Source organism: Rhinolophus hipposideros (assembly GCF_964194185.1).
Source record: "Rhinolophus hipposideros genome assembly, chromosome: 1".
Lineage (NCBI taxonomy): Eukaryota > Metazoa > Chordata > Mammalia > Chiroptera > Rhinolophidae > Rhinolophus > Rhinolophus hipposideros.
In genome coordinates, this window is record NC_138047.1 from 23,039,540 (window position 1) to 23,052,618 (window position 13,079).

General features: G+C 34.2%; 1 protein-coding gene across 7 annotated transcripts in view; it reads right to left on the reverse strand.

The window, feature by feature from the left end:
- Positions 1–1,822: 1,822 nt before the first annotated feature.
- The window catches only part of MPP7 (MAGUK p55 scaffold protein 7), a 251,426-nt gene continuing 240,169 nt past the window's right edge, over positions 1,823–13,079 (reverse strand). For all 7 annotated transcript variants that reach the window (XR_013994073.1, XR_013994074.1, XM_081060817.1 and 4 more), the window contains 4 exons: positions 9,376–9,469; positions 8,236–8,344; positions 6,592–6,735; positions 1,823–4,996 (listed from right to left, as the gene is read on the reverse strand). Coding sequence is in view for 5 of the 7 variants with exons in the window: in XM_081060817.1 (XP_080916943.1) it covers positions 4,817–4,996; positions 6,592–6,735; positions 8,236–8,344; positions 9,376–9,469 (527 nt within the window). In the remaining 2 variants the exon portion in view is untranslated. The remainder of the gene's footprint in view (positions 4,997–6,591; positions 6,736–8,235; positions 8,345–9,375; positions 9,470–13,079) is intronic.

A 13,079-nucleotide genomic window follows, 5' to 3' on the forward strand; every position in this document is an offset into this window, starting at 1 on the left:
TGCAGTTTTTTTTTTTTTAATTAGTTTCAGGTACACAAGACAAAGTAATACTTAGACGTTTATCATTTATATCCCTCACACTGTGTGAACCCCCCTCGCCCCATCCACTGTCCCTCTGTGCTTGTTTGTTTTAAATCAGGGAAACATCTTTCTCATGGCTCTTCCAACAGAGATTACCTGGAATTAGGTAGCATGGCCAACTCAGAGCAATCACTGCAAAAAAGATATTGTCATGACTGACTTAGACCAATGATTCATTACTAAGGACTGGGACTCAGGCAGACTCAACAGAAAATTGTATAGTCTGTTATATAAGTGTTTGCATGCTTCTGCTAATAGCCACTGTTTGAAGATTAACCCACTCATACAGGCATAGATACATCAAGTTATATCTGACTAAAGCAATAGTATTCTGAGAAAACTCTTTGTAAACTGTATATGCATAAAAAAGGATGAACAATCACTCCTTTAATTACCAATTTTCACCTGTGTCCAGCTTTGGCTTACGTTATAGCAACACCAGAATGCAGATGCTGTAAGAACGGCATGGGGTTGGAGGAGGCCAGACCATGATTCGAACCTTGATTCCACCACTTGTGACCTCTGTTACCTTGAGCAAGGTACATAAGCCCACCCCTCAATTTTCTCAACTGTAAAATACGAAGATACTATCTTCCATATAAGGTGGTTGTGAGGATTAAATGAGATAATGTATGAAAATCATACAGATGTGAGATGATTACATAGTAAACACAATTTGATCAGGCACTGATTAGGCCTGTGTAAGTGCACAGGTGTTATAAAAGGAATATATTTCCTGCCCTGCAGGTTAAGTGTAACTGAGCAAGCATTCAAAAAGGAAGGGTGATAGCAGAAGAAAGGGCATTAATATAATTAAGAGACATTTCTTTCACATGGGTATCTACTATACTGCATACTGGTGACCAAAAACAAATACTGGCTCACTTTCTTATTGAGGATTACCTATTTATTTCCAATGTATCACGTAGAAGTCATGGAATTTTTTAAAACAATAAAGCTTATCAGAGAAATTTTTTGTTAGGAAGCTTCCAGTGAATTCACTAACAGGGGAACTGTGTATGTAGGGTAATCAGAATATTTATATAGCTATTTTAAAATTGTGTGATGTGAGAGAATGATCATTACAAAATAGCTCACAGCTATTGAATACTTCTATCCCAGGTTTTGTTCCAATACTTCACCTGGATCAGTTCTTTTATTTCATGCCCACAATAATCCACAGAAGTAAGTACTATTATTGCCTCCATTGTTCTGAGAAAATGATGACCAGAGAGGTTAAATGACTTTCTGAAGGTTGCAAAGCTGGTTATAAGCAAAAACTCAATTCCATGGTTAACTGCTTCACTGTATAAGCTTTCTGTGGAAGTGGAGCTGGGACTAATTGGCACAACTACTGAAGCAAGGCCGGTACTAATTAGCTGGTTTGTATAAGCAGGTGGCAGTTTGTTCTCATATGCACAGCAGAAGAAGTTTAGCTTTGCCTGTGTGAAGGAGTTGTGGGGGAGGGAACGGTGTTCCCATCGTGGATGGGCTGGGATGTACAGCCCACTGTATTTCTCCACATCTTTAAATGGCTGCACTGTACGGGTAAGAGCAAGACCAGTGAATTCCATATCTCAACAACCTCAATGGAACCAGCAAATGTTCAAAAAAAGTGTGAAATTTAATTTTAGACAAATTCAAATCAATCCCTTGGTATCAGCGGAAAACAATTGGTTCTACCGTGGGAAACACTATAATAGATCTGCAAGTGCAAAAACAATTTTCAAGACAGTACACATGCAATTTAAAGATACTTTATTAAGATCATAGGTTTTCCATTACATTTATTTATAAATCCTTACTAGTCAAAAAGAAAATAAATAATAAAAATCTATATCTTCAGGAAGCTTTTAACAACATAGTTTTGTAAATCAGAGACGTTTCCATGTTTGTCAATTTTCAATTATTACAATTTAGATACATTCAACCATTACATAATACCAGGAATGTCAGCCTTCAAAAATCAAGAACATCTCTATTGGTAGGTAAAATAATGGTAAAAAATTATATTTCAATTTCACCTTTATAATTTTAACCGACTTTAATTTGTTAATCATGGGGATATAGAATTTTTTTCTTCTGATCTTGTGTTTTAGATATATGAACTTAAGAAAGTAACCATTCCTCTTCTCTCAAATAGTGGCTGATACTATCTTGGGAGCAGGCTATTCAAAGAATTAGTACAGTGGGGCACACAGTGCTAGTTTCCTTGCAGGAGAAGGAGGTTGGGGGTGCAGAACGTACAGAATCAAGGGCCTTTTGCTACAGTTATCAACCAGTCCTTGGAGCTGGTTCTGCTTTATTAAATTGTAACCAGATCTCTTGGAAAGCATCAAGGTGGCCATGCAAAGGTCACTTGCAAGACCATGTATACAACCTAATAAAAGACTTCTCAAAGTGCCCCCTTTCCTTTTCATTATTTTCAAAATATTGTTCAGCTCTAGTCTAAAAAGGGAGAAAGGTCTGGACAGTTATATTTTTGTAACACCTCCATCACCAAGAAATAGGACTCAGTCTCTACCACCTTATACTATCTCTACCCCCATAGTAATGAGGCAGTTATCTGCAAATGAAAAAAAAAATCCATATAGATATTTCAGAACCAAGAATATGGGCTGCCTAAATTATTCATATGATTACCTAAATTATTATATATTTCTTATTACTCTTTGTATAGGAAATGTTGATTTATAGGAAATTGTAGTCAATTTCAGAGGAGAGCATTCTACACAAACCATCTACATAAGACTTGTATTTTCTTAAACCAGCCACACAACTTTAAAGTATGGCTTTAATATTAGATTTGGCAACCCTCCCCTACCTTTTCAAAAAACTACATTGCTTGCTATTTAGTTCATAAACTTAGAGCTTATTGTTTGGATTATCTTATTAAAATTTAGTCTGATTATGTAAATATTTTGGTGTGAATGTGTATCAAGGCCATTGTGTAGTTTTTGTCTCTGTTTCTAATATGCAAGTTGACATGTCTGAAGGAAATCCAGTGGATAATGCTATCAAATGTACATGTAACACACTAGTGGTTCTATCTGTGTACAAATAAAGGTCAAATATTTACATGGAATGTTGACCCTGACTTATAAAATTACTATTTTAAGTTATGCCATCTATACATACAATTGATTTTATGAATAACCCCATTTGATAATTAAAAAAATATGCCTTTCAAATAGTTCATAAATATATAAAATTTCACTACATTCTATTTTTTTCTTTAAACATGACATCTAAACTCTCTTTACAAACCAACAAAAATATTTTTTTGTTGTTTGAAAGTCACAGATGCAACAATTTTTGATTGGCAGGGTCTTACTGCATGCAGGAATGGCAGGATGTGTTCTTTGATGTAACTCATGGACATTTATAGTGTTTTAAACTATGTAGTTTATTTTCTGAAGATCAGTAGTATCAAAGGAAAATGACAGATCCCATCTAAATATTTACATTAGAAGATTCTTTCTTAAACTTCTTTAAAAATAGCAAGATTTTTAAAGTATCTGGCCAGTGTTAAGAATTATTTTGATGATGAAGAAATAAGTTAATATTACATGAAAAGTTTTCTAAAATACATTTTAGTGCAATTTAAGTATATGGTGATCAAGTGTGCATATTTGAACATTTTTCATTAACTGTATCAGTAACATGTAAAACCTCCTCTTTTAGAATAGGTATCACATTCTTAGAATTTGTTGGGAAAATCCAAAGCCAGCTTTAAAAAAAAAAAGCAAAACACCTTTTTGGTGACTCCAGAAATGTTGTCTGAGGATATATAAATAAAAATGTCCTTTGTAATCATTTCTTACCCCAAGATACGACCATTCTTAGATTAATGCAGTAAGGAAAAGTTTTTAGTTACATACATAATTTTAAGTCTATCTTCCCTTATTAAATACCTGTTGAGTCACTGATATGTACTCATAAGGCCTTCTTAAGCTATAACACGAAGGACACTCAATAAGGCAAGTTTTCAGTAATTCCTTTAAGAATGATTTTTAAATGCACATGCTGTGCATTTCTTGCATAATGTCGTTTCATTCAACATAAGTTTTGTTATAATGCTGATGAGATGCTATAGGAAATTAACTCTTGTTTATATCAATTAGTCTTCGGTAATATTGGTTTCATTATACACCATATATTAAATTCCCACTTTTCAATGATGTTAAGTGAGGAATTACTGTATTGTGTATACATAATTTAGAATGGAAAGAAGACTCCTCCTTACTGGCAGCGGAGGTGAATCTATGATGATCCACCCAAAAAACAGCAAAGCTGTCCTATGCATCAGCAGCTGCTCAAAGCTGCTAAGTTAATATCTTCAATTCCTAACATTCAGACTTGATGGCAGTGACCATGTCTGCTGAGACCAGCTGAAGCACTGAATTCTAATACACATTCTCTAAGTATGTGTCTCTAAAAAGTTCAACCTCATCTTGGAGATAGAATTAGATATTAAAGACATCCGGAAAGTTCAAACCTTTGCTCAGAATACACTACTGCGCAAGTTTCGATTCTGGATCTTAAACTTAAACATTGTGTTTGAAATAAGGCTGTAAAAAGATGCAAACAAAAGATGCAAACAAAATACTCAATTGTAACCAAGATTGCACATCTACGACAGTGATACAGATTTTAAAAAACCCTACCACCAAAATGGTAACTGATATAATCATACACTCTATCAAAAAAAGATGATGATGGAAATTTCCCTTAGTTATGAATGTAACCAGCTCACTGGGACCCAGTGAGTCTCTGTCTCTAATTTGTCAAAAGTTGCTTTTAGCTCTTTGAATGCCATGGTGAGATCATCATTTACTATAATTTTGTCGAAGAGATGACCATACTGACTTTCCATTACCTGTGCTGATTTAATCATTTCTTGAAAGTCTTCTTCCTACAAAAGGAAGTTTGTTTGTTTTTTTTTAAAGTGATTAACTAGGCAATTACATCACTTCACATCACTGCAAACATTCCACAACTGGTTTATCTAATGCTGTTCTGTGTCAATTCTTTCACCTCAGCTTGATAGGAAAATTACCGTCTTTAATGACAAGTTCTTCGGAAGTCATCATTTCTATTACCACATCTGGGATTTTCTTGTAACTAAACTGTTAAGACAAGAGTCAAAACTCCTGTCTTCCCTGAAGTTCAAGATAATCAGTCACTAACTTATCATTATAGGGACATTTCAGTATTAAAATAGCTATAGGGGAGGGGTGGGAAGTCTTTCACTCTGATGCTGCATTATTTATGCCTATTCATAGCAATGAATTTATAACATAAATTATGTTTTCAGAGTTGGATACATTTATAAAAGGACAGTTATCATTTCCTTTTCATGTCTCATTAGAAGTGAGTCAGAGGCCCTTCATACTCATATTTTTGAAACCAAAAAGTATTTTAGTTGATTATATAATTCAAAACTATGTTAACTACATTATGTATATATACATACATATATAAATAAATGTAAGTGAGCTAAATCCTAAGACTATTATCATTTATTATCTCCATTGAGTACCTTTCAATGTATAAATAGTACAATATCTTTACACTGCAACATACTGAAATAATTTCAGAGTCCACATTTCAGTGTCACAGAACACTTCACAACAGAAAATTTAACTTTAGTGTTAGTCAAGAGCCCTGAGTAACTAGTATCATGTGTCGGTACCTACTCAGCATGGATATGTATTGTCAGTATTTTAGGGGAAAAAATACTTAGCAAATATTAAGACTCAAAAACATAATCTGTATTTTGTAACCACAATAGTGTACAAATTAATGTAGACTAAGGTTAAAGATGACTTAAGAAAAGAAGGGGAAGGAAGAATAGCTCTTGGCATCTAATTTCATTGCTTTTAATTTTTGATGCTAGAGTAGAATATATTATCTTAAGGTTAAAAACAGAAAACAATAAAAGGCTTGCCAGAAATCATTATAGTCATTAACATACCACAGTTGCCATTTTGTAATAACACTCATAGGATATACAAATACTATTGAATAATAGTGTGTACTATTGAGCGTACTATCGAATAATAAAAGTCTACTTGTCTTATACAAAAAATGATGCTTTTTCTTTTACTATGCTAAATAAGACTGTTGATACAAAGAAATAAAAAAGGCAAATTATTAAATTTTTCATCTAGACTATTAATAAGTCACAGGAACTGCTTTGGTATTTTTCCCTTTAAAAGTAAGGCTAGTCTGAAAACTAAGTGGTCTAACTTTTATGTAACTGGCCAACAAAAATGTTATTAGTATGCAAAATAGTTATGCGTCAATGTAATATGAAGACCCATTCATGGAAGCACAAAAAGCAATTACAGTACAATCACTCAAAATGTATGTACCTAAATACAATTCTATATTATAGATTTTTGGGGTCACAACTTTATCTATTATAGTCTTCCTATGGCAGTTGCTACTGCGTATTTGATTTTAAGTATTGTTTGTGTATTTTTACTGAAGCATCATCATACTTACTGTAAAGGGCTTTGCAGCACCTTGGTCATCTCTGCTTGAAATAATCTTTGCATTTTTTCTTGTTTCCCTCAAACGCTCTATTGATGGAGGCTTTATAAATATCACATAGGGCTTAAATTCTAGTGTCCTTAAATGCTTCACTGTCTGCAAGGAAGAAAATAAGGTTTCTTATAATATCATAAGTGACTTTTACAATCAAACTGAATTTTATTTCTAAGGAGAAAATTCTTTAAAATTACTTTCTAATTAGGGTCAGTAGGTCTTTCAGTATATTATTATTTAATCAGTTGTTGACAATTAAGTATCATAAACACCCTGAAAAAATAATGGAGAATGTAACTTGCCTTTAAAGTTGTTTTGAAATATGCCATAATTAATATTGAACAGAAGTGGCTTAAAAAACCATGAAATTGGTTTTGAAATCACATACCTATAACTTGTAAAACCTTCTGTACATTCAAGTCTTCCAACCATCTCATTCAAGGCTCTTCCTGATCTCACCCTTCACAGTGCCCTAAAAGGGCAAGCAGCCCGCTTTCCATGAAGCTTGTCAACACTCCCCTAGCAAATATTTTACATTGTATACACTACTCTTCTGGGGACTCATCTGTAATCAAGGGTGGCTGATAAAAGGGGGAAATTGAGACCTCTCCAGAATGTGAATATAAATCACAAACTCCCCTGAAAGGTTAGACAGACAGGTTATGTGTGTGTTCATGTGTATGGTGGTGGTGGTGGGGAGGGGAGCAGGGTGCAAAGGATGGAGGAGCTGGTGAGGCCCTGTGAATGTAGAGTTTAAACCACACCAAGGGAGTTGGGAACAACTAGACCCAGGACCTGGGAGAGAGGTTCTGCACAAGCAGGAGTGCCCCATTCATCACTGGTGACTAAGTTAGGAGTCAGCCTTCCTACCGACTCTTGGTTAAGAGGTACAAAGGGCTTCTCCAGATCATTCTGGCTCTTGGAGATTTGCACCCTGATGTGCAACCACCTGTGGAGGGAGACTCTGTGGCCTCTGGGTAATGAAGAAAATGCTATGGGTTGCGTTCCTGCTGGAGGTTATACGGTGTGACAAGGAATTGAATGGCTTCATCCACTGGCACTCTCAGTCTACTGTGTTCGTAAGATGTCCCAGGGTGCCAGGGAGAGATCTGTGTGACAGCCGCAATAAGGATCTCGGGCATGCCATTTATGTGAAATGCCTCGTTACGTCTACAGAACCCAAATCTAGGATACATATGGAACCAAAAGCAAAGGAGGACGGAGGGAAAAAAGTCCATTGTTAAAAATGATAAATACTTATAATAATCTGTATGAGTTCATTACAAATACTATAATGTTTGTTTTTTTTTAAATACAAACTGCATAGAAGAAACATGTAAGAGTCATTAAACCTAGCAAAAACTGAATATAACCAAGAGTTACAGAGAACTCGAGGTTTCCCCTCCTCTTCTTTGCTAATAGTAAAATGGGCTTTTTGTTCATCAAAGACTTCTCAAATTACATTGACATCTTTCGGTCATCTTAGGAAAGCCACATATATGCCTACGGTGAGTGGACTTCAGATTCACCCCAGGCTGAAATGCTCAAAGTGCAGGAGATTACATGGGTCTGACGGTGCTGAATAGTTCATTGTTTACTTACATGGGGCTGAACATCCAACAAACAAACTTTGTTTTTAGCTAGGACAGACCGAACTGAGTCTATACTTGTGCCATAGTAGTTGTTTTTGTATTCACCATATTCAATAAACCTGTGGAAAATGAGACATGCATCAGAATCATTTATGAATTAAATATATATATGTGGCAAGACATAATTCATATATATAAAATGCTTTTGCTGAACATGAAATTTTTTTACTGTGTTTAATAAAATAAATAGGGCCAAGTGCTCCAGAATGTCAATTTTTAAAAAAATCTTTTATTTTACATTTTCAAATCAGTAACACTTGCTTGTATTACACTTAAGCAGAAAAAAGTACTTGAGTCCAGCAGTACTCTAATGTTTTCCATCACCTCTTTTTCAGAACTAATGTAATGCAATAAAACAGTGAATAAGCCAAACAATAGAAACTACTGAAATTTCACTGCACATGACAGAATATCCAAGCTCAGCTTTAGAACTAGAAGAGGAACTAGTTGGTGGCTAATGGAACCAGGGCAGCTGATTATGTGCTATAAAAACATAATTGCTGTGCCAAACACGAAAAAAGCATTTTGATGTTTCAATAAAATCCCACAATCCTGCATTAAACCACACATTGCTCCCTAACACCCTAAAATATTCACGCTTAAGCAAATGGCAGATCGGGAGAAAGGGGACTTAGGGCTAGCTAAAGGATATGATTCAAGCAGGTGATTAGCATTATTTCAATTTTTTGAAAAGCTAATGAGAAAGAGCGGTGTGTATGGAGGAAACTGTGGAACCAGAGATCTATTACATAGTTGTTAGGTTTTAAAATAAAATCCAATCCAAATTCTGTTAAGATTCAATTAGTGGAGTGGAAAGAAGTCACAATAAGACACTAGCAACCTTCCCCCATGCTTCAAAATAATTCCTACATGTTTAACTTCTCAAAAACACAGCAGCTCTAGGTTATTAAAAGTTATAGGTAAAAATTGATAGCAACTACTAACTGAATTATCACCTTTTCATTGGTTTCAAATATAAAAATTAAAATACATTTCAAATGGAAGGGAATCCTCAGTTGTGTAAAACTGGATACATAGGCACATACTTAAAAACAAAAGTCACAAAAAAGTCTTAAAAACTTACACTTACTTGTTATTTTGTACATCTGTCTCAAACAAATGTTTGGAAATGAAAATATATTCAACACCGTCACTCTCCTGGCTTCTTCTTGCTCTGGTAGTATCTGTGATTTAATTAAAAAGAGTTTAGAAAAGTACATTGGCCACCCTAAGTAAAATACTAAAAAAGAAATCGTGTATTTAGTTAAAGTACTTTTCTTAAATAAAATTTAAAAACTCATAAAAAAGCAAATATTTAGGGCCGGCCTGGTGGCTCAGGCAGTTAGAGCTCCGTGCTCCTAACTCCGAAGGCTGCCAGTTCAATTCCCACATGGGCCAGTGGGCTCTCAACCACAAGGTTGCCAGTTCAACTCCTCGAGTCCCGCAAGGGATGGTGGGCTCTGCCCCCTGCAACTAAGATTGAACATGGCACCTTGAGCTGAGCTGCTACTGAGCTCCCAGATGGCTCAGTTGGTTGGAGCGCGTCCTCTCAACCACAATGTTGCTGGTTCGACTCCCACAAGGGATGGTGGGCTGTGCCCCCTTCAACTAGCAATGGCAACTGGACCTGGAACTGAGCTGTGCCCTTCACAACTAAGACTGAAAGGACAACAACTTGACTTGGAAAAAAGTCCTGGAAGTACACTCCTTAATAAAGTCCTATTCTCCTTCCCCAATAAAATCTTTAAAAAAAAAAAGAAAGCAAATGTCTAATAAACTTTAGTAAAATATCATTAATTTAGATATTAAAATTATATTGATTTGAAGGTGGATTCAAAATTAAATTGCACTGTGTCTGTGCTATTGTTCGGTATTTTGAAGGTAGTCTTATATGTTAATTAAATAACAATGGTATTTCAACCCTTGAGAAATAACTCCTTTCTTTTGCAAATAATATGCATATCATCATTATTTATTGACCTTTATTCATTGAAGTAAGTATAATGCCCACACGGTTGTAAGGTAAACTCTGAAATTATTTTATAATTCCACACATGTCACATGGTAGTTACACTATCAATGTTTTGTTTTACTAACTGAATGAAGTCACAGACCTCTTTGTGCCAGTCATTCCTCCTTTGCAAAATTATAAATCTCTCCTTGGAATACTACTGAACTTCCAAACTTTCAGTAATTTTGTCTAATTATTTTCTACTAAATTATATTGGAACAGAAAAATACAGGATTAACTTCAAAATCAAAAAACCTAAGGAGTTGCAATGACAATATGGCAAGTGAAAACCTGACTACAATTCATCCTTCCTGCTGATTACAACTGGATCCAAAACAACTTTCTGAGTACTTTGAAAATAAATAAAGCAGGTAGACTGTGAAAGGGAGTCAACCTGCATGTCAAAGAATTTAACCTTTATTTCTTCTTTAGCTTTGCCCTCAGGGTGGGATCATTCACAGAGCAGCATGGTGGAATGTGTTACTAAGTTCTAATAGAAACCTTAATGTTTTGGTTAAAAGCAGGTGGTGGGGAGCTCCTGTGAATTGAAGTGTAAGGAGGGAATCCAGGAAAGGATCTCTCCTTTCTAGATCTTCTCTTTTCTAGAGAAGAACCCACACTAGTCTAAGAATAACCAGTGAGTATGCATATACACATGCAGTTCAGGCACAAACCAGCACAACAAAGTATTAAGAAGTAAACTGAGATTAGAACATAACGTAAGTACAGAACACACAAACTAATCTAGAAAAGGCTTGGAGAACTGAGCTTACAGTTGAACTATGCACAAAAGTTTCAGACTAATCCCGAAATACCCCTGACAGGGCAGGCCCAAACCAACAAAGAAAAAGTTTAGAAAACTGAAGTGACATTTAAACCACAACTCACAGAAAATGAGACAGAACTTATGGTCTAAACATAAACTGGTTGATTACTCGCTAAAATAAAACATCAATATTCTCCTGAATATTATAACAGGATCTTTTTTTGTATAATGTTTGTATAATTATATTGTATAATGTTTGTTGTATAATGTTGATACAACATTGCATTTGTAATATCCAAAATGCAATTTAAAATTATTCAACCTAAAAGAACCAAGAAAATATGACCAATTCTCAAGAGGAAAGATAATAGATGGCAACCATTAAAGACCCAAAAGTTAGAACTACACACAAAGACTTTAAAGCAACTATTATAACTATGCTTCATATGGGAAAGGAAAACACATCTGAAATGAATCAAAATATGAATTCTTAGCAGACAAATAGTAACTATGAAAAATAACAAAATGAAAATTTTAGAACTGAAATATACAATATCTAACAGAAACAAATTATGAGATGGGCTCAGCAGCAGAATGGAAATGACAGAAAAGAGCCAATGAACTTAAAAATAGATCAATAGAAATTATAAAATCTGAGCAACAAAGAGAAAAAAGATCAAAAGAATATAAATGGAGCCCCGGTAACCTGTGTGAAAATACTGATATGTCTAACGTGTATAATTGGAATGCCAGAAAGAGAGGAAAAAGAGATTGAGGCAAAAAAAAAAAAAAAAAAAAAAAAAATATTTGAAGAAATAATGGGTAAAAGCTGTAAAAATTTGCTTAAAGACATAAATTTTATAAATTTCAGAAACTCAACAAATCCCAAACAAGACAAATTCAAAGAAATCAGGGCCTAAAACATCATAACCAAACTCCTAAAAGATAAAGATAAAGGAAAAACATCTTGAAAACATCTAGAAAAAAACCAATACAGCATATACAAAGGAATAAAGATTTCAATTACTACAGATTTCTTATAAATCATAAAAACAAGAAGTCATTGAAATAATATATTTAAAGTACTGAAAGAAAAGACCTATCAACCAAAATATCCTTCAGGAATAACGGCAAAATAAAGACCTTTTCAGATGAAGAGAACCATAGAATTCATCAGCAGATCTGTTCTAAAAGAAATATTCAGATTTTTTTTTTTAGGTTGAAAGGAAATGTTAAGGAAACTTAGATATTTAGGAATGAAGAAAGACCAATAGAAAGAATAAATAGTTGAGTAAATATAGAAGTCTACTTTTTTCCTCTTAAGTTCCTTAAAATATATATGAAGTTATAATATTATCTGGTGGAATTTTCAATGTATGTAAATACAATATATTTGACAACTGCAAAAGGGTAGGAGTGGGGGGGGGTTAAAAGGCTTATATGATTTCAAGGTTTCTAAATTTTATGTGCGATGGCACTAAGTTAACTCTATGTAGATTGTAAATGATTAGATAGATGCATACGTAATCCCTAGAGCAACCAGTGAAAAGGTAATGCAAAGAGATACAAGCATTGAGCCAATAGGTAAATTAAAGTGGAATACGGAAAACATTCAAATAATCAAAACAATGCTAGAAAAGGGGAAGAAAATGGAACAAAAGAGAAGATTAATGAAAAACAAATAAAACAGTAGCTTAAATTAAGTCATTTCCATAATTCAGTAAATATTAATGGTCTATATATACTCCCGTTAAAAGGCAGAGATTTATAGAAAGGGGAAAACAGCCAGACCCTAGTACATGCTGTCTACATGTGTACAAGACAGACACATAAAATATAAACACACAGATAAATTGAAAGTAAACAGATGGAAGACAATGTACAGTAAGTCCAAACTTAATATTGTTGATAGGTTCTGTGACTTTAAGCAAAATGACACATAACAAAACCAGTAAACGAGAGTTAAATTTCTAAAGCATCTTATCAATGTTGTAACTAAATGATGTTGAACTAAACA